General features: G+C 38.8%; 4 protein-coding genes across 4 annotated transcripts; 3 read left to right on the forward strand and 1 right to left on the reverse strand.

Moving 5' to 3' along the window:
* The first annotated feature begins 1,303 nt into the window (after positions 1-1,303).
* kdf1a (keratinocyte differentiation factor 1a) lies at positions 1,304-5,433 on the forward strand. Its single transcript, XM_010793713.1, has 4 exons — positions 1,304-1,674; positions 1,976-3,030; positions 3,375-3,455; positions 4,669-5,433. Exons 2-4 carry the CDS (start codon positions 1,995-1,997, stop codon positions 4,752-4,754), a joined length of 1,203 nt encoding a protein of 400 aa, XP_010792015.1. The 5' UTR covers positions 1,304-1,674; positions 1,976-1,994; the 3' UTR covers positions 4,755-5,433.
* A 2,517-nt stretch (positions 5,434-7,950) lies between these two features.
* nr0b2a (nuclear receptor subfamily 0, group B, member 2a) lies at positions 7,951-8,843 on the reverse strand. The gene is made up of 2 exons (XM_010793715.1): positions 8,309-8,843; positions 7,951-8,192 (listed from the first exon to the last, which is right to left on the reverse strand). The coding sequence occupies exons 1-2, from the start codon at positions 8,841-8,843 to the stop codon at positions 7,951-7,953; spliced, it is 777 nt and encodes a 258-aa protein (XP_010792017.1).
* A 6,288-nt stretch (positions 8,844-15,131) lies between these two features.
* Positions 15,132-17,796, forward strand: gpatch3 (G patch domain containing 3). Its single transcript, XM_010793716.1, has 7 exons — positions 15,132-15,686; positions 15,953-16,401; positions 16,503-16,677; positions 16,921-16,980; positions 17,074-17,195; positions 17,279-17,406; positions 17,529-17,796. Exons 1-7 carry the CDS (start codon positions 15,185-15,187, stop codon positions 17,710-17,712), a joined length of 1,620 nt encoding a protein of 539 aa, XP_010792018.1. The 5' UTR covers positions 15,132-15,184; the 3' UTR covers positions 17,713-17,796.
* Positions 17,797-18,332: 536 nt separating this feature from the next.
* Positions 18,333-22,941, forward strand: gpn2 (GPN-loop GTPase 2). The gene is made up of 6 exons (XM_010793717.1): positions 18,333-18,419; positions 18,928-19,449; positions 19,853-20,009; positions 20,195-20,355; positions 22,088-22,218; positions 22,404-22,941. The coding sequence occupies exons 2-6, from the start codon at positions 19,030-19,032 to the stop codon at positions 22,474-22,476; spliced, it is 942 nt and encodes a 313-aa protein (XP_010792019.1). The 5' UTR covers positions 18,333-18,419; positions 18,928-19,029; the 3' UTR covers positions 22,477-22,941.
* Positions 22,942-23,402: the final 461 nt, after the last annotated feature.

Below are 23,402 nucleotides of genomic sequence, written 5' to 3' on the forward strand. Positions count from 1 at the left end.
CCATACCTGTGTTTGCATCACTGGATATACACAGTGATAGGTGTTAAAGACTAACGTTTATAATAAATACATTTGTATTGATTTTAAGATATTTTCATAGTTCATACAATTGGGATCATTTCTATTAATGTGGACCGGAGGGAGAGGGTGACAAGCATAAGTTTCACTTTCATTTTTTATTTCAATTCCAATTTTGGTCATGAAGAATAATTTCTCTGTTGTTCATAAAGCATAAAGCAAGAGCATCAGAGCACGGTGCAGAGTCTCTAGATGAGTCCGTCGTTCTTATTAAACATCCATGTTGTAGTCCGTTGTATAGAAAACTGTAGTTTCCATAGTTTCCCCACAGCAGCAGACGCACACAATGACGTCCGCTGGCGCATCATAAACACGTCGGATAGTGAAAGTGCATTCGGATTCTCTAAAGTACCGCAGTCTCTTCTCCTAAGTCCTTTTGAATTCTCCTATCCACTATCCCTTAACCCCGTGACGTTTCACTCAGAGGTCAAGGAATAGGAGATAGGGTAAGGTTAGAACTTAGCTGATTTTTAAACTATCCGAACGCAACCGTGGAGTTTTTATTTCTAAACCTCTCTAAAAAAGGTCAAATGTCACTTGCTTTGTATAAATCTTGTTACAGGGTACTTATTATATGTTGTACTTTGGATTCCTTTTAGTTTACTAACCCATCATCCCTTTTAGAAGTGTAGTTATGGTCATTTGTTCTGGAAATGTCATTTTTGAGGCTCAACATTGTACTTAAGTACAGTACTTGAGTAAATACTTAGTTACTTCCAACCTCTTTCTACATGTCACAATATAAAGCCCCCTGGGCAAGACCTCACCCCAAATTGCTCCTGTGGGGATTGCCCACAGTATCGAGTATGTAAGTCGCTTTGGATAAAGCGTCTAACAAGTGACATGTAATGTAAAGCGTAGAGTTTCACCATTAGTTGATGTTGCTTCACATTGTTACAGATTACAATCTGATCAAAGATTTCTCAATTGTGATCAGATTTGCAGCAATTTGCTTTTAGCTATTCTCTTTGCTGTCCTTAGTGTCTTTCCCTCTTGTTTCCTTCTTCTTTTTACATTTTATTCGTTTTTTATATCAAGTTAGTTAACAATACAATAACACAAATAAACAGAAATTTAAACTTGGAAATAAGCATATGTTTATAAAACCTAATGAAGGGATAAAACATAAAAAGACTAAAGTAAAGAAAGTCAAAACATGCCATAACAAAAACAAATAGTGACTAAATTAGTTTTTTCCTCTTTCTTTCTTCTGTGCTTTATATCCGCCTCGCGTGACGTCACGACTCACCTGTGGGTGGGTGAAGGATCTGGGATTAGCTCTAGCCGCAGGTAATAGCCAAACATTGGGAGACTCACGGCAACACAAGATTTACACAAGACTGAGTTTTACAAGAAAGAGGACACGACGCGAATGAGCCGAGTTGTGTTTTTCGGTCGAGGCATCCGACGTTAAGTTTGCAAAGCTTGTTGTTTCGTGGAGGTAAAGTTACCTGAAAATCTGTGGGCGGTGGAAACCCGTCTTTCTTTCTCGTTGTGAAGCGTGAGCAGAAGTTTTTCTCCCTGAGACTTCCGCGGTTTCCTCGCTGAACAAGTTGTTTCGGGTAAACGACAACCACAAGTGTTTCTTCTTATGCGGTAAGTGAACGTTTTGTAAACACCTTAAAAATGCTTAAATGTTGAGTGAGTTTTGGTCTGAACGCAACAAGCTTTTTAGAGTGCAACGAAATGACCCAAATTATTATCACGCTAGCAATCAATGCAGTAAGTTTTATTTACATTGTCAGAATTTCCTGGGAGCCTTCTGTACTGTGTTTACCACATAACGCGGGCTACTTTTTATGTGTCATGGTGCGTTTAATTCTGCAAGCCTGTGTGGCAACAACAAGGGTAGGTTAACACCTGGTTATTATTTCTAAACATGCCTCTCCCACACCAGGTCCCAGGTATTCTGAGCCATGCCTGGCCACAGCTCAGGGGCTCCCCAGGCGTCCCGCCAGCACAAACACTACAGCTCCAACTCGAAGTGCCGACAGACCCGGACTATATCCAGGGACAGCACGACCAGCCAGGACTCCTGCAAGGACCCTCATGTGGAGCATAAACATGAGCACCACGCTGACCACTCCCGGCATTCAGACAACAAGTATGGTCCGAGCAAAAGCCACCCACGAAATGGCACCGCTCGGGGCTCAGAGACGATCGGATTTATCCCTGGTTCGGCGGACAGCACCCCTGCCAGCAGACATGCCTGTGGCTCGTGTGCCTCCATGGGCTGGAGTGGCTGTAAGGCTCTTATCTGCTGTATACTGACCTGTGGGTTTTATGGCAGCAGAGAGCCCTGCCTGCCTGTAAATGAGAGCTCCACAGACCACCCCGCTAAAGCAGGCAGTGAGCCTCACCCTCCTAATGGCATGGCGGTGACCAACCCCACCTGCGGGATCCCTTTGGAGCCCAGCAAGTCTACCAAAGCCTCTAAATTGCCCACGAGTGACAGCTTCCGCTACCCGGATGTGCGCATCGCAGGTCAGACGGTCAGGTATCCAGTTGCTGCCCCCAAACGAACCCGTACGCCCGGCAGGGGGGAGACACAGCGGCCTGTCAGCAACACCAGCCTGTTGTCCCGTGACGACTATGACCTGGATGACCTGAGCGACACAGGCACAGACATTGACTCTCTGATCACCAAGAAGCTGCTGGAGCTCTACGCCCTGCACCAGATTGACCAGCTGGCCAAGTGCACCTCTGACTCCTCTTTCTCCCGCAAGACCAACGAGATCAGCGAGCTCATCTACAGCATCGCTCAGGACTACAACCTGGAGGAGCAGGAGGCCGAGTGCAAGCTGGTGCACGGGGTCATCCGCATCAGCACCCGAAAGGGCAAGAGGAACAAGAGCCATCAGTCGACAGGGCAGCGTCCCAACGGGAGGAACGACGGGACCCTCCCCGACAGCGGAAACGAGACCATGACCAACACTTTAGTTAGCAGTGACTGTAAGAATGCCTTTAAAGCGTTTAAAATGATGAATTACTTATGTATGAATATATAAAATATACAACATGACCATTTTTTCTGTCTAAATATGCCAATAATCTGATCCGTCTTCCCTAAATGACTCATAGTGTCTGTTGGAGCGCTGCTTTTGTTTGGCTTATAGTTTTTTTTAAAGCCCTAATACAACAGGCAGTGACCTAGCAGTAATTGGTTCATGAGGCAAGTTGATACAGGTTACGCTTGTCTTGGAAAACGTGTTGCACAATAGCCAAGTTGACCGGATTTATTCTTAAATGAGTGTTCATTAATGTCTGCTTGCGCTCACTTTGTCTTTCCTCCCCAGCTTTTTTTCCAGAGGTCAAAGTGTCAGAGCAGACTCCATCGGATGAGCTGGCGAGGAAAATGAGACATTACAGCGGGAGAAGTGAGTACATATTTTATAACTGGGGTGCAGTTAAGCCTGGCAATATGGCCAAAAGCTTCTATCCCAATATAGGCCATTTTATGTCAATAAATATATGAATTGATATCCTAATATAGCCTGTTTCGTGTTAATACATTATATAAATAAAGGGCAAAGCGTAGTTATGTTTAATTCTGTGTAAATTAAATGGCATATGAGAAGTACAGAGTTGTTTTTTATATGATCAAAATGACAATAATATTGAAATTGTAAAAAAAGAAATAATATATTCAGCTATCTACTGATTTACAAGCATGCACATAAATACAATGTTTTCAGATTAAGTCAGTGGTTTGACTAACTGACTGAGTTTGATCTTACTTTCTGAGAAATGTGAGGTGGTATGTTCTTATTATCAATTTATGCATCACAATATTTAATATCTTTGCTATATATTGCCATCGAAAAGCAATACATTATCTTATTGAATTGTCACCATACATGTAAAGTGTACAAGCATTCGGTTAGCAGTTAGAGATATTGCAAATGTTCCTATTAATTGAATGCATTGTGATGACGGAGATGCAGTCCCATTTGTCCCTGCTGTTGAGCTATAATTACTCCCTCGGTGAAGCAGTGTGTGGAGCGCAGGTCTTTGGATTCCATTGTACCGGCTGCAGCTGCAAGCATTCTCTCACCTTCTCTCTACTTTCCTGTAACATGCCATTCTTTAAGCAGTGAAACTCCCACATTCCTGTCCTCTTCTCTGCATATTACAATCCCTCGCTCATTAGCTGCCCCCCCCCCAGTCCCACTTCATCCACCACCTTACACCTACCTATCAACCTGCCTCATTCTCCCCTGCAGCTCAGCGGTCATGCTACACCACCTTCCACAGCAGCAGATCGAGTCACATTAAATATACGCCTCATAATGTCCCATGGTTTACTACGTCATTTTGGCCTACAACTTTAGGTACGGATGGATTACTGTGCAGCAGCCTCTTCTCTTTTTTGTTGTTCAGTGGAGAGGCGGTTAAAAACCAGGGGTGTCCCATTACACGTCTTTGAATTGTGTTTCCTAAACTTTCACATCATGGGCTGAGAATGTGTTGTCGTCCCAGGTTAAACTCTTGTGTGTCGCAGTTGTGCATGATATCTACAGTGTTGTTTATATTTCTATGACTGCTATTCTTTGATTTTCATTGAGCTAATCTAAAGTCTTTCTTTTAAAGCGTACTCCTCCAGCACGGCCACAGCCTACTCGGCCTACCATCATGACACCGAAATAGACTCTTCAGGCGCTCCTCTTATTCTCTGAAGGGGCACACAGACAAAAAAAGTACCTTTCCTGACAAGCAATGTAGCCGACTAAATGGACAATGTTATCCCTTTGCTATATTTGTTTGCTGCTGTTACTAAGTGAAGCACCTTTTACCCTGGGCGGTGGTACTTCTGCTTTTAGTGGTTAATGTTATGCTATTGGAGTGTCATTTAATTTCATGCACCTTTTATCTCTCCATCAAGTGACCCACTGAGGAAACAATTATTTTTGTACAAAGCAAAAGACAATGCAGGTTTTTTTTTTTTTATGTATGCAGTGTTTAAAGTTGTTTTGAGAAAATGAAACATGACAACACTCCTTCAGGCCAGAGGATAGAGACCGATGGTAGAATGTAACCGTCCTCATTCTTGTCTGTGATTGTGTATGCAAGCCATTGTGCGTGAACTGTATATATGTTTGGGGCTTATCCACTACTGCCATTTAAGTCTCTTTGAAAGCATGTGTTGTCCTGAAAACTGCATTGTTAAGCCATACTTTGATGTACATATTTTTTTTTATCAATGTTACTCTCAGGTTTTTTAACCATTTGTGGCATTTCGCCGCAGTTTTTTTATTCACTGTTTTTAACAAAATAAAAATCTCCATGCTTGTTTATTCCATTTCGAGTGCATTCAATAATTAAATGCCTTTTATACGTATACAATAATTGTGTTTAACTCTTCTATTTCACATTTTGGCCTATGGAAAATGGGACATACTGCTTGACATTTGCAGAGCTTTGTTTTAATGTTCTTTCACCACATAATATAAAATAATTGCCATTTTCCCCAATTATCTCTCATATATCAAGTCCTTTATTCCCAGGATGTTCTAATGCTTTAGCCTACTTCTCCTCTTTATGTCTTGGAATTATTGTTGTCTAGCTCGTCTCCCCGAGGTCACAGTGTTGCAGCAGGCAGCCTTTTCCGCCCTCAGCAAAAGAAAGAACTAGTTTGGCTGGTTCTGACAAAAAGGAAATAAAATCTAGAGGATTGTCTTTGTAATTTGTTGCAAAGGCCAGAAGCGGTGCACAAATCTAGAACTAATCCTTTGGTTAAAAAAAATTAAACTTCATGAACCATAATGTCTGTTGATGCAACTGTCAATTAAAATGTGTAAAGGCTAATATAATTAGCCCCAAAGCAATACAACATAGGAAGACTTCTGAATTGTAGGACTATGGAACATATTGAAACTGCACAGAAGATAGCTGCAGTAGCATCAAGAGAACAATTCTAAATTCTGGTTAATTACGATATTGTTGAAAAGAGTTTTCCTTTAGATTATTACAAATACTTAACGAAGTGCATTGAACGAGCAGTTCCTCTGAATTCTCCTGAGCCAAATGCTGAGTTCTTATAGTTTGTGTTGTGTTGAAGTAGCCCTGTGTAACCCAATTTCCTCTAGCTCTCTGCCCCCGCCAGCACATTCCTGTTTTACCTGTATGAGGTGTCAAGTAAAAGCTCACTGTTTCACAACTAGCATACCACAGGTTAAGACTAATCAAGAGGGCTTGTTCCAATCAAATCTAACATGCAGATTAACAAAGTTAGATTTTATTTAAGGATACTTTATTCAGCATTCAGATTTTCCTTTACTTACTTTTAAAATCTGATTCTTGTTTTGTGTGGAGCTTTTCTTTTTTGTGAACAACAATGGCAGGTTCACTTGTTTACTGTGTCTTTGTGATCATAGCCTTTCATAGTAACATGAGAAGTCCACTTTTTACCATGAGAGGGAGACAAAGTACCTAACATACAAAGGGGGCTTACTTTCCTGAATATATATAATATATAAGTCAATTGAGCTCTGTGAAAAGTTGTAATCACGTGTTTTTAAAGTCTCCCCTCGAGAGAAAGATACTCACCACTGATATGTTGAACTCACAGTTTGGTTTCAGGACAATCTGGTAAAACGAGAAGGAGAACACATCATGCATGAATCAGATGTGGTTTCTTAATTTGAGTTTAAGCAATACCAACCGAGTATGAGCTACATTCTCAGTGTCACCTTACTATTTTAAAGATGCCTACAATTTAGATTAAGAAAATAACCAGATTAAGAAGATACTTGTACTTTACTTGAGTATTTCAATGTTGTGCTACTTTGTACTGATATTCCACTACAATTATTTAATACCTTAACTTACTTTACAGATTTGGATTAATGATGTGAAATATAATCAACACTTAAATAAGACTTTAGTTAAACCTGGAGTACATTCACAACCTACCCTGCAGTATACAAAGTCATTAAAACTAGCTGCACCTTTACCAGCTTTGATAACACTTTAATGATCAATAATTATAAAACATATCATATATATTATTCTGAAATGGACCGAACTGCATAATGAGTACTTTTACTTTTGGTACTTTAATTATATTTGATGCTAATACTTTTACTTGAGTAACATTTTTGAATGCAGGACTTTTACCTGTAACAGAGTATTCCCTCTGGTACTTCTACGTTTACTCAAGTACAAAATCTGAGTACTTTTTCCACAAATGATAACCAGACATACTGTATTACAATATGTTAATTTCTAAGTAGGTATGCTTTATTTAAGATTCATCACAAATGAGTGAAATGGTTTTCTGAAACCCATAATCACCCATATTAGTCTTTTTTGTTTAATTCTAGGAAATCCACGATGACACGTTTGCTTTCAGGCCTTGACAAGAACTTAAAATAAAGGGACTTGAGCACTCTTCCACAACATGTCGGTATTGATCTGTAAGTCTTGTACATACAAATAGTGTGGCTTGCTGTGAGGATTTAAAAGACTTATGCAAAACATCACTGTAATGTTCATTTACAAAAATATATTTATTAGAAATGTTCTGTATATGCAGACTTATTTACAACATTAAGGCAAGTAGAAAATATCTTCCACATAAGAAGCAGAATATGAACAGTGGGTACAGTCTCTCTTTTTGTAAAAATTCTGCCTTTCAACTTCAGTGGATAACAGATTTTCCGACTAGGCTAAAGTGACCTGAGCTTCAATGCAACACAAGCAATTAATATTCACCAATTGACAGTAGTGTTGTAATTGCTTTTTTTTAGTAGTCCGCTGTAAAAAATTCCGTCATTTTATGAGGAAACATTGTTCAGGTTGGTCAGCGAGAAGTCCTGCATCAACACTGTTAAGACCATTGGATTCAACTTTCTTCAGTACACCTGTCCTGGTCTATCTGCAGAAGAGCATGTCCACCAACAGCTCCAGCAGATCAGCCTGGCCTATCACGGGCCGGAAGAAGAGTTCAGTGATGAGGCTGGGTGTGATGCTCTGCAGCATGGAGGCTGTGAGGAGGATCCGAGCAAAGCGCTCCTGGTCCCCTGGGTGAAGGAGCTGGACCATCGCACTGAGGGCGTGCTGAGCCTCCTGCTGCAAGCCTTCCACAAACACAGCTGCCTTTAAATATGGAACATCTGTTGAAAGTAAAGACCGAAAATTAGACACTGTCACAGACATGTATAAAGCAGTTATCTTACTCCTGGGAACTAAGTATTTGTATTTAATTTAATAAATACAGATGAATTCATACCTGGATTGAATATCGTGGTCCCTTTGAGGTATGCATACTCCTTTGGACTCAAATCCAAACTCCAAAACTTTTTAAGACAGGATCTAAGTTTGCTGACCCCAGACATGGTGGGTTGCTTCCTCTCCATATCGGGGCTCTCCTGGCGGTTTAGGAGAATCCTTTTCAGCATGCTGTCAGCAGGTGTGTCTGTCACCTCAAAGTTCACTTGCTCCTGGGCCAGACCCAGGATGAAGAGCGGTGCCCAGCAGCTTTTGAGAAGTATGAACTGGTCATTTGGTGGCATCTGGTTAAAAGCAGGTAAGTTCTTCATGAAATGGACAGTCTTAACCAGAACTGCTGACGCTTCTTTGCAGACCTCGGAGGGTCTTTTCAAGCACACTGTCCTTCGCAGCTCACAGTTGCATCGGTGGGGTATTGAATTGTAGTTTAAGCAGTTTTGTTTTGGCTTGCTGTTATCCATTTGGCTCAGGATGTTGTACAGGATAGGGTTCGAAAACCTGTCGCTGCTGGGTGCACAATGACACATGCTATCCATTTTGTCTTTGATTGATTGAGATCTGTGTAGTTAAATTGTAAGAGACCTCTCAAATGATGGGCTCTCCAAGAGCTTTTGAGTACTGCATCTTCCAGTGTCCCTCGTATTTATAGGACCGACCCAGCCTACTAGGCGGACCTTGACTTGTCAATATACTCTGAAAAAAAACCATGTGCTCTGCCAGATGACTGATGGCATAACCCTGGGAAACCGATAAGCTTTTCTCAATGAAAAGGAGCTGCTAGAGTAATGCCTGGATATCAACAGCAGGGTAGGGCCTTATCTTGTAACCAGTGTCATTAACCCAGGCAGTACCAAGCTACCAAGGACTGCACGGGTAATCAGCGCAACGCCGTGTCCCTGCACCCTGCCAGCTCACACCTGGGAGCTGGAAGGAGGCCAAAGCAGAGCGGGGGCATTGACCTACAAATTAGGTCCTCATGAGGTGTAGAAAGTCCTTTTTTCAAATAAATGTATCTTGTAATTTTCTAAAAGCTTTATTGGCATTCTAAAACTGCCCTTTTACCTTTGATTTAAACTAACCCAATTCAAATGAACAAACACGACTTATACCAAACAGCTCTAGAGATCCAAAGCCAGGATTTTAGAAATGCTAATTGTATTTTTGCTAAAACCCAGAAACCAAGAAAATCTGATATCTATTCAGCTAATTCTCCATTTATGATATCTAAAAGGTTATTTACTCATAAAAGGTTGGATAATGAAGTTAAACAAGTTCTGCATGCTAACTGCTCATTGAGGCTGTACACAGTGATGCTTTAATACTAACTCCATCATTCAAACATGTTTACAATTGTAATCGTAATCTACGGATGCTAAGCAAGTGTAATGTTTACAATATTCACTTTTTTAAGTTAAGCATGTTTGCATGCTAACATTTACTAGTTATCATCAGTACAAAGCACAATTGAGGCTGAGGGGAAAGTCAAATTGAAGATTGGACATGATAACGACTCTAGAATCTAAAAAAAGATTACGATTTTTGCAATTCAGTCTGAGGGGGACATGGGTGTGTTTCCAAAATGTAATGGTAATCTATCTATAATAGTGTTTAAGACATTTCATTAAAAAAATTAAAAAAGTGTCAGGGGATCCCCAAAGTCAGAACGATCGATACTGAGATGAGTTTCAGGACAACGCTGAGATATTTCAGTCAGTCAGTGGTGGACAAAATTGCGTATTTTAAGGGCTTTATCATTTGGCGGGATCCTATAATAATATCAGATAGATGCTGTTTTTATCCTGACTCAATTAAAGTTGGGGGATTCCAGTTTGTGACATTTGTAACCGGCGGTAAAATGTTCCACCTGTCATTTAAATGAGTTTACTCTATTACGTTATCTCCCTTGTGCCTGGAACGGAGGCTTGAGGCTGATAAGCTAATTACTTTATTGTTTTCACAAATAAACAGACTTCTAATTTTTAATGACAAGCTTCTTTCAATTTGACATTTAGTACCATGGACCAGCTTAGGGAACGCTCAATTGTAGAGTGACATGTGACCCAATATATAACATATTATGCTCTATAATTTTGTGGGGACGGTCACAAGCCCAGCAGCCTGGAGGCATCATTATGGAAGTTTCAGAGAAGGATGTGAACCACAGCGCAGAGGGTTCAAGGTCAGTTCATAAAGTGACTAACTGCAATAAAGACATTACAAGCCAGACACTACTGGCAGCACCAGTCACCGAATGTTTGTTTTACTTCATCAGTACCTTACTCATCCCTCAGAGAATACTCCAGAATGTTATAGCCTCGATTACTCTCCTGAAGTGATCTCATTACGATGCAGTGATTATTAATGTAGTACGTGACATGTCTGTAACGTAATGGACCTCAGCTTTGAATGCATGACAAAACCAACTGCGTTATCTACAAGAATGTGATCCTTTTAGTTTTCAGTGACCTGTAATGCACTCAGAAAAACCCTCAGGCTTGATGAAGTAGGCCTACAGTCGTAAATGCTTGAGATAAGGCTCGCGTTTATAGAGGTTAGGAGCAGGCAGAGACGGACACGGAGGACAGACTCTTATCTTCACCGAGACAGTAAAAATAAAATGTCCTTCATTCTATAAATGGAAAAACTGCTGTATTCTGAGTTGAAGCAAACAAAACAGTGCAGGTCTGATAAAGCATGATGAAATTACACTTAAAGATGTCCAGGCCTTTTTTCTAAATTATCATTGACTCAAAATGTATAAAGAAAATTGCCTGTAATATCGTTTTCAAGTTAAATAAATAATAGCACAACTAAGGTAATTGTGCCAGTATAGCAACACAGTTTGCCTCTTCTCTGGCTTTAGTTTTCCCAGGTCAATGAACTCTCAGAGCTGGACTGACACTATGTTGGGTACATTACATTTAGCCTTGACCTAATACAGCAGAGGTACATTCACCTGGCTCTGTGTTCATAAGGTCAGCAACACAAAGGTCACAGTTACTCCGCATGGGTCATTTGCAATCCATGGGGAAAAATATTAAGATCATCCTGGAATTTGAAATTTGTGGAATTTAGTTTGCTCTTATACAGTTATTTCAGGTTCACAATGAAAGTAATACATCTGTATATACGTATATTTAAATATGATATTTACTTACTAGACCACTATGTACTGTAAACAGTACATTTCCAGATGCAATATGCTGCACATACATTTTCAAAACATTCAGTTTGAATAATTTTCTTGATAAAAACAAAATTCATGAGTTGAAATAAACATTTACCTTTTGATACTGGAGAAATCAAAGTCAACACTGATCAATGTCTAATTTTACAAACTTTTGAGACTTCAACACAATAAAACAATAGTGCCGTTCTGTTTTTGATCATTATGGATATTTTGTTTTTATTTGCAATCCCTCTCTCTCCTTTCTTTTCCCTTTTTTTTTTGCAATGAATTACCTAACTTTTGCACTGATGTTGACATGGTAATACCTGGAAAAGCAAACCTACTAAACCAACATAACGCTAAACTCCAATACTTTTTGGGTCCTGACCAAGAGGTTATGTTTTTAAAAATAGAAAAATCTTTGGTCACAAAGATGGTTTCAAGGCTGACTAAGAGTTTTTATTATAGCTGAGAGTAATACAAAACCAAAAGCTGGCATTGAATACATTTATAAGTAGTGTTTAGTTATCCTTTGTTTAGACGTTTCCTTAATAATTATATGTTTGCACTTTGTTTCATTTATAAGTTCCGATATTTAATATGGAAGGAATTGAGAAGGTCTTTTGTCTAATTAAAACAAAAAATTTATATTTTATATTCGCCAATGTGTACAAAGTATTAAAAAAAGTATTGTTACTGATACCAGAATAAAAGAAACTTTAAGAGTAAAGCTGTATCTTTCATTTATAAATGGTGACTCATCCTTTCAGATTTTCTGGTATGTCTTTCAGCCTCAATATTACTTTATTTAATTTTATACCACAGATGGATATTTGGTGTATCTATTTGTGACACTCGGAGGGCCTAACAGGACACAGCAGAAATAAACTGGACACAGCAGGGCCTTTTGAGGGTTTTCCTGTCCAAAGATTCCTTCGGTAATTTACAATTCTTCAATTTGATAGATAATAAACCTAAGAAGTAACATTTAGCTTCTATTTCTCCTGTAAAATATGTATATTATCTGTAAAGTTATGTTGGTGTTGTCAGGTTTTTTCATCAATAATTCCCAACAGATGTGACACTTGTGAGTATTATGGCTCCAAAAGCCATAATGGTTAATACACAATATGTATGTGGCAAGTGTAATGTTGAGTCAGGGTCCAGACACACACGGTTCTAGTTTTACTGCCTATTACTATCAAAACACACAATGATAAAAGCTGAGGTGAAGGCCAGAGGCAGCGTAGGCTTCAGGTTGATGAACTCTGACTGAATCATTTTTTTCGTTGTCTCTGAAAAAAGTTGGGCAGTAATGGGAAAGACTTTAATATTTTTCCTGAAAGTTATAGCATGTCTTCCACTAGTTACTCTACTAATATTCTATAATGTTACCTATACATCTAAAATGGATATGTAAAGCTTTAAAGTTAAAATGTCATCATTATCACTGTTCTGCTCTTAAAAATGGTTGTTATTACTTTATGTTTCTTTTTTGTGAATACCCCTAGCTGTCAAAGAAGAGGGATCTCTCTTAAAAGAGATTTTACTCCTATTTCATTCCCTTTGTAAAAAGAGTGTTTTGTTTTTCCTTTGGTTTTATGAAAGTATATCACTGGCCCTTTCACGTGAAATCAGGTGAATGTCAGATAAAGAAACCTCAATACACATACAGTCAAACTATAAGAGATGGATTTCATTATTTATTATTTAGGATATGTGATTTGATAGTAAATATAACATATTTTAATGAAAGATAAAAATAGTCCACGCTACTATGTATGAGCATGGACATAGTGATTATTCTATCTTTACCTTTTCATATAAACCTCCACACTTTCTCTTTTCTGTTAAATGTATGAAAATGACCTGTACTAGAGAACTCAATAAGTAAGTGCAAGTACAGTTTTTAGGTACTTGTGTTTTATTGAAGTATTTACCAAATATTTTCATATGTAATTGTTTTGCCAACATTAGTTGCAGAATCACATTCATTATACAATGTCTAAATTAACAAAACATTTATGATGAATATTATGAATTAAGCTACCCAGCAGTATATAACGTTGAAATGAATCCCCATACCTTTGCAAGCTGCATGGGGCTATTTCCCCCCACTTTAAATCAATGCACACTTATTTATAATTCAGTGATATTTTATGTATTATTCTGAAATCATAGGCCTACATTCTGCATTTAAATGCAGGACTCTCACTTTATAAAAGGAATGTTTAAACTATTTTTATGAATACTGAATACTTGAAAAATGAATACTTGAATGTAACTCATTTTGCTTGAGTAAATTAGTATTTCTTCCATCACTAATATAACAGAAATACACATAATAATAGTGAGAGTAAAAAAGACATTAAAAGACTGTTACAATATCGACAATATGTAGTTTATTTCTAAATATAACTCATCTTTAAAATAAGGGACCTGGTCATACATACAATATATATTGTGAAGTAGCTTTGTAGAGAAATGTTTACATACTTCAAAGGTGATAGTATAATATTGACACAGATTTTTGGTTGTTTTGTAAAGTAGATTTTATTTTTTAGGGTAATTTCATATTCATAAAAAGAGATGGGCTGATGCCAAACCACTTTCTTTTTTTTTTTAAATGTTTACAAAGAATTAAAACAATATAGTTGCACTATTACAACATTATGAATCAAAAGTAATTGTGAATTTAACAAATATTGAATCTGAAATATGTAACTTTTTTTTTACTATTTTATATGTCCACCCAGTCCACCCCGGTCCACCCCTGATGCAAACTTTTAAATGTTCTCAGGAAGCGGAACTGACGTCATTACCGTTCCTATCTGTTGATGTTTAACGTCATTGGTACTGTCATTGAAATGGATAGAGGAGAAAGAAATACATAATAGTGTAATTGCATCTGACAGCTTTTCAGCATTATCGAGTATACAATCAGGTAGATCTTCATCTAGAATGGACATAATAAATGAAATATATCAAATTTTATATAAAATGCAAATCAAAGGCAAAGCAACTCGTTTCATCTGGGTTCCTGCCCATGTTGGTGTGGATAGACATAGAAGTTCCACTCAGTAAAGCGGAGGTTAAAAAATTCATACAGAAATATGCACAAACAACATGGCAAGATCATTGGGACCTTAGTGATACAGGAAGACATCTTTATAAAATTCAAAGGTATGTGGGGGATGGAAGGAAGGTGGGGTTTAAAAGAAGGGAGGAAAATGTCATTTCTCGGATAAGAATAGGTCATACAGGTCTCAATCATAGATTAAGTATAATAGGAAAGCATCCAACCGGAAAGTGTATACACTGTAGCCAGCCAGAAACTGTTGAGCATGTTTTACTTCTTTGCAGGAAATATAGTACTCAGAAAAATGTGTTTTTCCAGACACTGAAGAAAGCAAAATTCCATGACTTGTCGCTATCTGGACTGTTAGGGAAAACATCAGGCAATATATATTGTGAGATTATTAAGTTTCTAAGAGAAATTGATAAATTTAAAATAATCTAGAGTTTTTGTTCTTTGTTTTGTTTTGTTTGTTTTGTTTATTGTTTTCTGCTTAGTCTCTTGTCCACACTCCAGTCCAGTTGGTGGCGGTAATGCACCTACAACTTGGTTTGCCAACCGCCAATAAACATGAAAGAAGAAGAAGAAGAAGAAGAAGAAGATGATGTTTAACGTCCAAAAAAGAAACAAAGATGGCGGACTCTGTAGCGGTAGCTCCTGTGTATTTAGCAATTGGTAACATTCCTGTTGCCTTTCACTCCGCGGACCTCAGAAATTATTTCAGTCAGTTTATAGAGAGCGGAGGTTTTCAGTGTTTTCACTATCGACATCGACCGGAACTTCTCAGGGAGTCCGAGGGGTCCGAAAACCCCAAAAAACCCGTGTGTGGAGAAGGTGAAGAGGGCAAAGACATCAGCTCAGTTGCAAGAAACAGCGCCGTGACAGAAAACAGCTCCGTGACAGATAACATCTCCGTGACAGTTAACAGCTCCGTGACAGAAAATAGCGCCGTGACAGAAAACAGCGCCGTGAAGAAGCAGACGGTGAAGTCCTGCTGCTGTATAGTCTCACTTCATGCTAAAGATGCCGACAGATTGATCAAGATGTATGCGGGGAATCACTGGATTAACTCCAAGGGGAACTGGCTGGCTAGACGCTGTGTTGTTAAAAGAGTAAAGGTTTCACACGACAAAGGTTAGTGATCAACATATTTCATACATAGTTTAAATAAAGGCAGGCTCATTTTATTAGCTTCCCATACAAACAGATCACTCCTCGTTTTGTCTGGATTAGACATATTTCTGTTGTGCCATATTAAAGGGGACCTTTATGTTTTAATAATAAAAAACGGTATAGTGACTTGAAGATTACATTAAGAGTCCTGTCATTTTAAACCACGAAAATTATTTAGAGATTTATTTCAAAGGTAGTTCTCCATTTAATTTGTTTTCCTTTTCCAGATGATGGCTCATTCCCCTATAAATCGAAGCACGAGCAGCGCCATCGAGTGTCCTTAACAGAGCGTTTCACAGAAGCTGACCTCAAGAGTTTATCCGAGCTGAATCCACCAGCTCTGATGCAGAATGGCAATGTGGGCACACCGGTGAAAGTCTTCCTTCAGCTCATCCAGTCCTGCAGACTGCCTCCGAGACTTATCCGGAAGTTGGGCCTCACTTTCCCCAAGACTGGCTCCAACCGCCGGTACGGCAATGTACCTTTCCAGTATAAGGACAGTTGGACACTTCCAGCCACAGAGGAGACTATATTCACAGCTGATGGACATGAAATCTCAGGACCAGGAACTTATACTGCTCCATACCTAGGACGGAGGCTGCTGGCTGACCGCACACAAACAGAGACTGATGAGCCACAGGAAGAAGAAGAGGATGCACATTCAAATGCAGATGATGTGGGTTTGAATCCATATATCATTATGTTTATGTCAAGTATACATGAAAAATCATCATGCCTTGACTGCTGTTTGACAATTTGACATGTTGTTGGTTGTAGGATGATGACTGGTGTGAGGAGTGGGAACGCCATGAAGCTTTGCATGAGGATGTCACGAGCCAGGAGCGAAGCAAAGAGAGGCTGTTTGAGGAGAGGATCGAGCTGAAGTGGGAAAAGGGCGGCTCAGGCCTGGTTTTCTACACTGATGCCCAGTTCTGGCAGGAGGAAGAAGGAGGTTTGCAACACTAACATACTAGGAAAAACTCTTGATATATACCTCTTGAATATAAAATAATATGGCTGGTGTTGTTTAGTTTAAATCTGAAAGTGTTGTCTATTTCTACAGATATATTTTAAATGTATTTTTATCTAAATTGAATCATAAGATAAATGTATTTGTTTTTTGTCCTTTAAAATGAAGTTATTTGCTAGAGGAGATATCAATAACATTTTTTCCTTCTTTTTGTTCCGTTTTCAGATTTTGATGAACAAACGACCGATGACTGGGATGTCGACATGAGTGTGTACTATGATAAAGGTATTTCAAGTTTGTTTTACATCTGCGGTAACATTGAAGCCAGATTACCTATGCAGGATCAGATTTTCTTTAACCAAGGTCTTTCTCTCGCAGATGGAGGTGACATGGATGCCCGTGACTATGTCCGGATGAGGTATGAAAAAAGGCTGAGGGAGGGTCTTGAAAAAAGATCTGGAGAGAGTCAATCCATTGGCAGCTTTGAGAAGTACACTAGGGTAAGGATGTGGCCTTTAACTTACTCCATCTCTTTAACCATAGCTTATATGAACAGTTTTCAGAATATTGTTTTACTTTTTAGGGCTTTGGCCGTCGTTTGATGGAAAAACAAGGCTGGAAGGATGGTGATGGGTTGGGAAACAGTCAGATTGGGATTCCTGACGCTCTTGAAAGTGACGGACAACATCCCTATTGTAAAAGGGGCTTTGGGTGCGTATGAACATGAAAACTGAATCAAACAAAATAACTGCATGTGGCATGTTTTGGTATGTCAATGAGTATGTACTGTTTGTAGTGCTCTCCTGAAGTCAAGATATGTTTTTTCCCTGCAGGTATCATGGTGAGAAATTGTTCTTGAATCCCGTGAAAAAGGCCAAAACAGATCTTCATATAAGTACAGTCTATGACAAACCTAAAAACATTGATGGAGGCGACACCTTGCTGAGACGTCAACCAATCACTAGTATGAAGTACAGAGGCTGGCAGCCAGGTGGTGTCATTGGACCCCGAAGATGACAACTTTTTTATTTTTCTATAGATTTTTTACCTATTTACTTGTCGGACTGTTTTAATAAAACATTTTTCAAACCTTTCATTACATTTGTGGTGATTTTGTCTTTTTATATTATTATATAATTCCTCAAATTACTGTCTTAATCACGAACAAAATGTTGTTCCTATGTTAATGCCTCACATATGTATGAAATGTATTAATAATGTTACATATGTTTTAGGCTGAAATATAAAAACCGCTATCCAATAGGCAGTGATTGGAAAAAGTAGTCTTTTTATATAAAAGCAGCAATACTGCAGTGTAGAATTAATCCATTGCAAATAAAAAAAAATTACTTAAGTAGAAGTACAAAAGTATGAGTATCAATACATATATTGGAAGTACCAAAGTAAAAGTAATTGTTACTAAAGTTGTCAGATTAAAAATGATGTAGTGGAGGATAGAAAGTGCAACGTTTGCCTCTGTGGAATTGAAGTATAAAGACGCATACATCTAAATACTCAAGTAAAGTACAAGTACTGCAGAATAACTCAAGTAAATGTACTTAGTTCATTTCCACCACTGCGCAAGGGTAAATGTAGAATCCCTTTCAAATAAAAAATATTGCTTTTATTTTGAAACCTCGCACGTGACCCGGATGTACTTCAGAGTTTTTTTAGCCAGTTAGCTAGCTGCCGCTCGATGCTTGCAAACACAACGGCAGCAGACGGTAAATATCTATCCATACTTATTCCATTTATAAACAAAGTCCACAATGTCGTAACAGAAAAGGTACTCCACTTCAGTCAGACAGCCATATGCTCACACATACACTTCAAATTAGCTACAGTTTGCAGTTTGTATTTAATAACTTTACTGTTAAGTTATCTGGAGTGTGATGTTGCAATTGTTTATATATCGTTCACCTTAACCCTGTTTGGCTAAGTATGACAAAGAACCCCGTAACTTTTTTAGGTTTTAGATATATATATATCCCCAATTTATGTGTAGCTCACTTCAAGCCAAAAATTATGCTGATCTCGTTCAATTAAGTTTTTGCCCATTGAAGTTGCAGGATGTGTGACATCCCATTATGTAAACAAAGTCAACAGGGATTACAATGTGTTACATCTCTTTGACTATATAGCTTTACAGCAATTAGTAAAGTAACCTGTTATGTCATTTTGTCTATCCTTTTGCATGCTAATGATCTCACACTGACTGATGTGACCCTGCAGGTAAGAACCTGGATGCTGACACCCAGTAGGACATCCCATATGGACCTCTGACTTCTGGCCCCATCTTATGTGATTCTCTCCAATCCTTGGGTAACTGAAACCATGTCAAGCCATACAGGAGTAAAGCCCTCCCTGCGCTTCGGCCAGGTGGTGATTGGACCCGCAGGCTCTGGAAAAACCACCTACTGTCGAGGAATGCAGGAATTCCTGACTAGCCTGGGACGCAAGGTGGTTGTGGTGAACATGGACCCTGCCAACGAAACACTACCGTACTCTTGTGCGGTGAACATCTCAGAGCTGGTCACTTTGGACGATGTGATGGAGAGCATGAAGCTCGGGCCCAACGGTGGGCTCCTCTACTGTATGGAGTATGTAGAAGCAAATCTGGACTGGTTAGAGAACAAGCTGAAAGAGCACAGTGACTGTTACTTCCTGTTTGACTGTCCAGGACAAGTGGAGCTCTACACACACCAGAGTTCAGTAAAGAATATATTCTCACAGCTCGCCAAGTGGAACTTCAGGGTGAGCTTCTTAAACATTCAGGGTTATTTCACCTCATTCTTACACTGATGCTTTATCTACTCTATACTGTCATCATGTATATACAATATGTTAAGATAATAGTTATGATAACCTTTAATTAGTCCCAGAGCTGAGATACTGCAGTGTTTCAGTGCCACAGGGGATAGTGCCACAACAAGAATCATCATTAAAAAAAGAAGTAAAAAAGCTAAATATAAGTTCATGATTGGATTCACATTTTTACACATGTAGGAAATGTTGATATATCACAGTTTGGTATAAATTGTTACTGCAAAGGGGAATTGTCAGTGTTGGTATGTGCAGATTACTGGGAGCAGTGCTGATTGTCATGATTGTATTGAATCCTGATACAAGTTCTCGACCACCTTCTCCCTTTTTTCAGCTCACTTCAGTGCACCTTGTGGACTCTCACTACTGCGCTGACCCGGCAAAGTTCATCTCTGTGCTTTGCACCTCCCTGTCCACCATGCTGCACGTGGAGCTTCCCCACGTCAACATCCTCTCCAAGATGGACTTGATTGAGCAGTATGGCAAACTGGGTAAGTTAAGGGCTTTTGGCTTTACCTTAAACAAAAACAAAATTCTAACACACTCAAAAAATATTACAAATAAAGGCCCAGTATTCTTATATTTCTTAGAAATAAACAAGCAACTTTGTCAGAAACATATTTATGTGGTCATTTAATTCACCATTTTAACATTTTTCCTGTCTGTTCTTACACAGCTTTCAACCTTGACTTCTACACAGAGGTCATGGATTTGACATATCTTCTCGATCACCTGGCTGCAGACCCCTTCTTTAAGAAATTCCATCGTCTTAATGAAAAGTTGGCAGAAGTCATACAAGATTACAGCCTTGTCTCCTTTGTGCCTCTCAATGTGCAGGTATTATCCTTGACTGTTTTAAATGGTTTCTTGTTTGTTATCTATAAGCAAGCATGACACTGAGTCTCAATGTATTTCAAACGACTGCTGGAATATGCAAGCCAATATGCCCATATATATATATATACTTACATGATTCAGTCATTAAAAGTTGAATTCCTGGGGCTTCCCTTAATTTAAAAAAAGGATTGGGCTGTTGATGCTAATCTAGGGGTTAAATGTACATGGCTGTCATCAACCTTCTAAATTAGAATTAATTCAATGTTATTCATATAGGTTTATAATGTGACTAATATGTAGGTAATATTTTCTGTAACGGATCAAGTTGTATGCATGATCTGCAGCCATTTTGTAACGCCAACAAAAGAAAAACATCGCTCTGTTTCTGATCAGGGATGTTTTTGCTGAAAGAAAAATGAACAGAGCCACTGTATATTGCAATCTGCTACTAATGTAATTGCTAATTGATAACAAATGTCAAGTCTGCTATGAGCTTAATCCAAACTCACAAGTAGCCTGAACAGCTGTACAAAATATGGCACACACACAGAAATAAGGCCTTGAAGCTTATCTGTGTTTGGCAAAGAATAACAGGATGAAAGATTACAAGTTTAGTTAAACCTTTTTTTAGCCATTGAGTCTTTCCATGTTTTGAGTGTAAGTTAATTTGAAACCCTTTGTCTCAGGGTTTTTTTTTTTTTTTGAAATTATGCAAAGCCGTGAGAGATGTTGAGTGGATAGCATTTAAGAATTCCTTCATTATATTTGTACAGGGATGTTTTAGTACCCACTGAATATATATATTATTAAGTATAACCAGCCCAAACATGTTAAACTCCAACATTTATTCCCAAGTGTAAAGATGACTCCCTTTTCAAAACATCTTAAAAAATCACTCATGGCATATTTCATTGTTCCAACAGGTTCATCATAAATCATTTTTAGCAGTTGAAAATTGAGCAGTGGATCAATGTCCTGCAGATGGATTGGGCTGTTGAAAGGGAGTGGGCTGTCTGCACACTGTATTCGTTCCCTGCCATTATGTTTTCATGGAGACTGATATGATCCTGTGTGATGAGTCTAGACCGCTGTGCCATTTCTGCCTATGGGACGAGTAATTATACAAATGGCAGGTTGGCAGTCTTTTTTCCACAGTGGTGAGAACGCAGCCTTGATGTGTTTCTACGTTTTTCTACCCCCTTTAAGTTGAGCAGCCACTGGTAACCGTGGTTACCAAGGGTACTTTAAGAGAGCAAATTTAAAAGAACAAAGACACAACACGTTTGACCTTGACAGGGACTAGATGCTGAACTCTGAGCAGCAGAGGAAGTTTGGGATTTTATGGCTTTGTATTCATGTGTAGCTTATCACCAAATACTGAGCATTGATAAACATACTGCAAGGCTGAACGGGCTGCACTGCTACATTTCTGAGGGGGTTTCAACATCTTTTTCCAAGGAAAGAGCTGCCTGCAGTCTGCTCCTCCAGTAGATCTGCCTGGTAGAAAAACAATAGGAGAAGAGAATAAGGACATATGAAGCAAGTTAAATCCCACACTAATTTTATATACATTTTTATACAGATTATTCAGAAACCATGAATATAATTAAACAGCAAATTATCAAGGTTTTGGTGAGAGTTTTTTCAGCAAATCTTAAGCCATCTGGCAGTTTCAGGGAATTTGTCAAGGGAAAAACCCCGATCTCACATTCTTTTCCTCTTTCATTTCCAGGACAGAGAGAGCATGATTCAGGTCTTACGGACTGTGGACAAAGCCAATGGCTACTGCTTTGGAGACCTGGAGGAGAGGAATCTGCAGGCCATGATGTCAGCTGCTGTGGGGGCAGACTTCCAGTTCGACTCGTATCCTTTTCTAATCGCTATGGTGACTCACTGTGACTCATGTGTTTTAAAGACAAACCTTGAAATTTGCAGGAGATCGTAAAAAGACTAATGATTTTCAATGGATTTTGCTAAGGGTAACCTTTATCTTAAAAATATACTTGTAAAATGTACGTCTTTCAATGTTTTCCTTAACAGTTCTTCAGTACTCTTGGAGTGCAAGAGCGCTATGTCGAAACCAGTGGAAAGACTCTGGAGGAGGAAATGATGGATCTGTAAATTGAAAAACCCAGAGAAAAGGAAAAAACTGTTTTTTGACTGTTTAGCTTCAGTATACAAGGGGAGTCTTGGCAACATCCATCTAACTTGGCCTGAATTCAGAGCCTCTCTGCGAAAGCGAAGAAGAGATAGGAACTACATTTAGGTGCTGTCGATGCTTCAAGGTTGCACCACACGTCATACAATTCGCAATGAGGACAGCTGAGTAGGGTAAATGAAGAGCTTTTCTTCAGTTATCATCGAAAGGGGTTCATCTCCAATTTATGCCAATACATTTTCTCAAAATGTAACAAATGCAACAGCACTCATTTAAGTTTAGTTTTGTTAGATGTTTATGTTCACCATTATTTTAAGAGCACAGGTCAAATGTCAATGGCTAAGCATCATGGGTCAGTCAAGGTGACTGCATTTTTTGTGTCTTCTCTATGGGGATTGGATGAAAATAAAAGATTCATGTTGTTACTACTCGATGGTTATTTGAGCTTATTTGTGCATCAAGTGGGTTCTGTTTTTGAATTAAAGAAGTATGGCAAAGATAATCCTGAAGATTTTGACTTTCCTCCTGTCATGTGCATTTATTAGTGTTGAGTACATCTGACAGAAAGATACAGAGTAGAAAATCCCCTTGATATGGAGAGGAATATAATGGAAGTTGACAATCAGCAGTGCCTCAGATACAAATAACATGACTGCTTAACTAATGCTCAAGAAGCAATTTATAACAAAGACGAGTCAGAAACATTGCCAACACATCAGAAGTAGAAATGACTTTGGCCAAGAGCAAGTGCTTGTATGTAGGCCCTCTCTTTTGTCCAGCAGATGGCACATGAGCTTGCGAATCCTCTTCCCAGATCCTTTAAAGTCTGCTCCAAATGTTCCCTGCTGCCAGAGCAGAAAAATTAAGTCAGGCGGGGAGAGGAAGCTAC

This window comes from Notothenia coriiceps, unplaced genomic scaffold (genome assembly GCF_000735185.1).
Source record: "Notothenia coriiceps isolate Sejong01 unplaced genomic scaffold, NC01 NC01_scaffold00037244, whole genome shotgun sequence".
Lineage (NCBI taxonomy): Eukaryota > Metazoa > Chordata > Actinopteri > Perciformes > Nototheniidae > Notothenia > Notothenia coriiceps.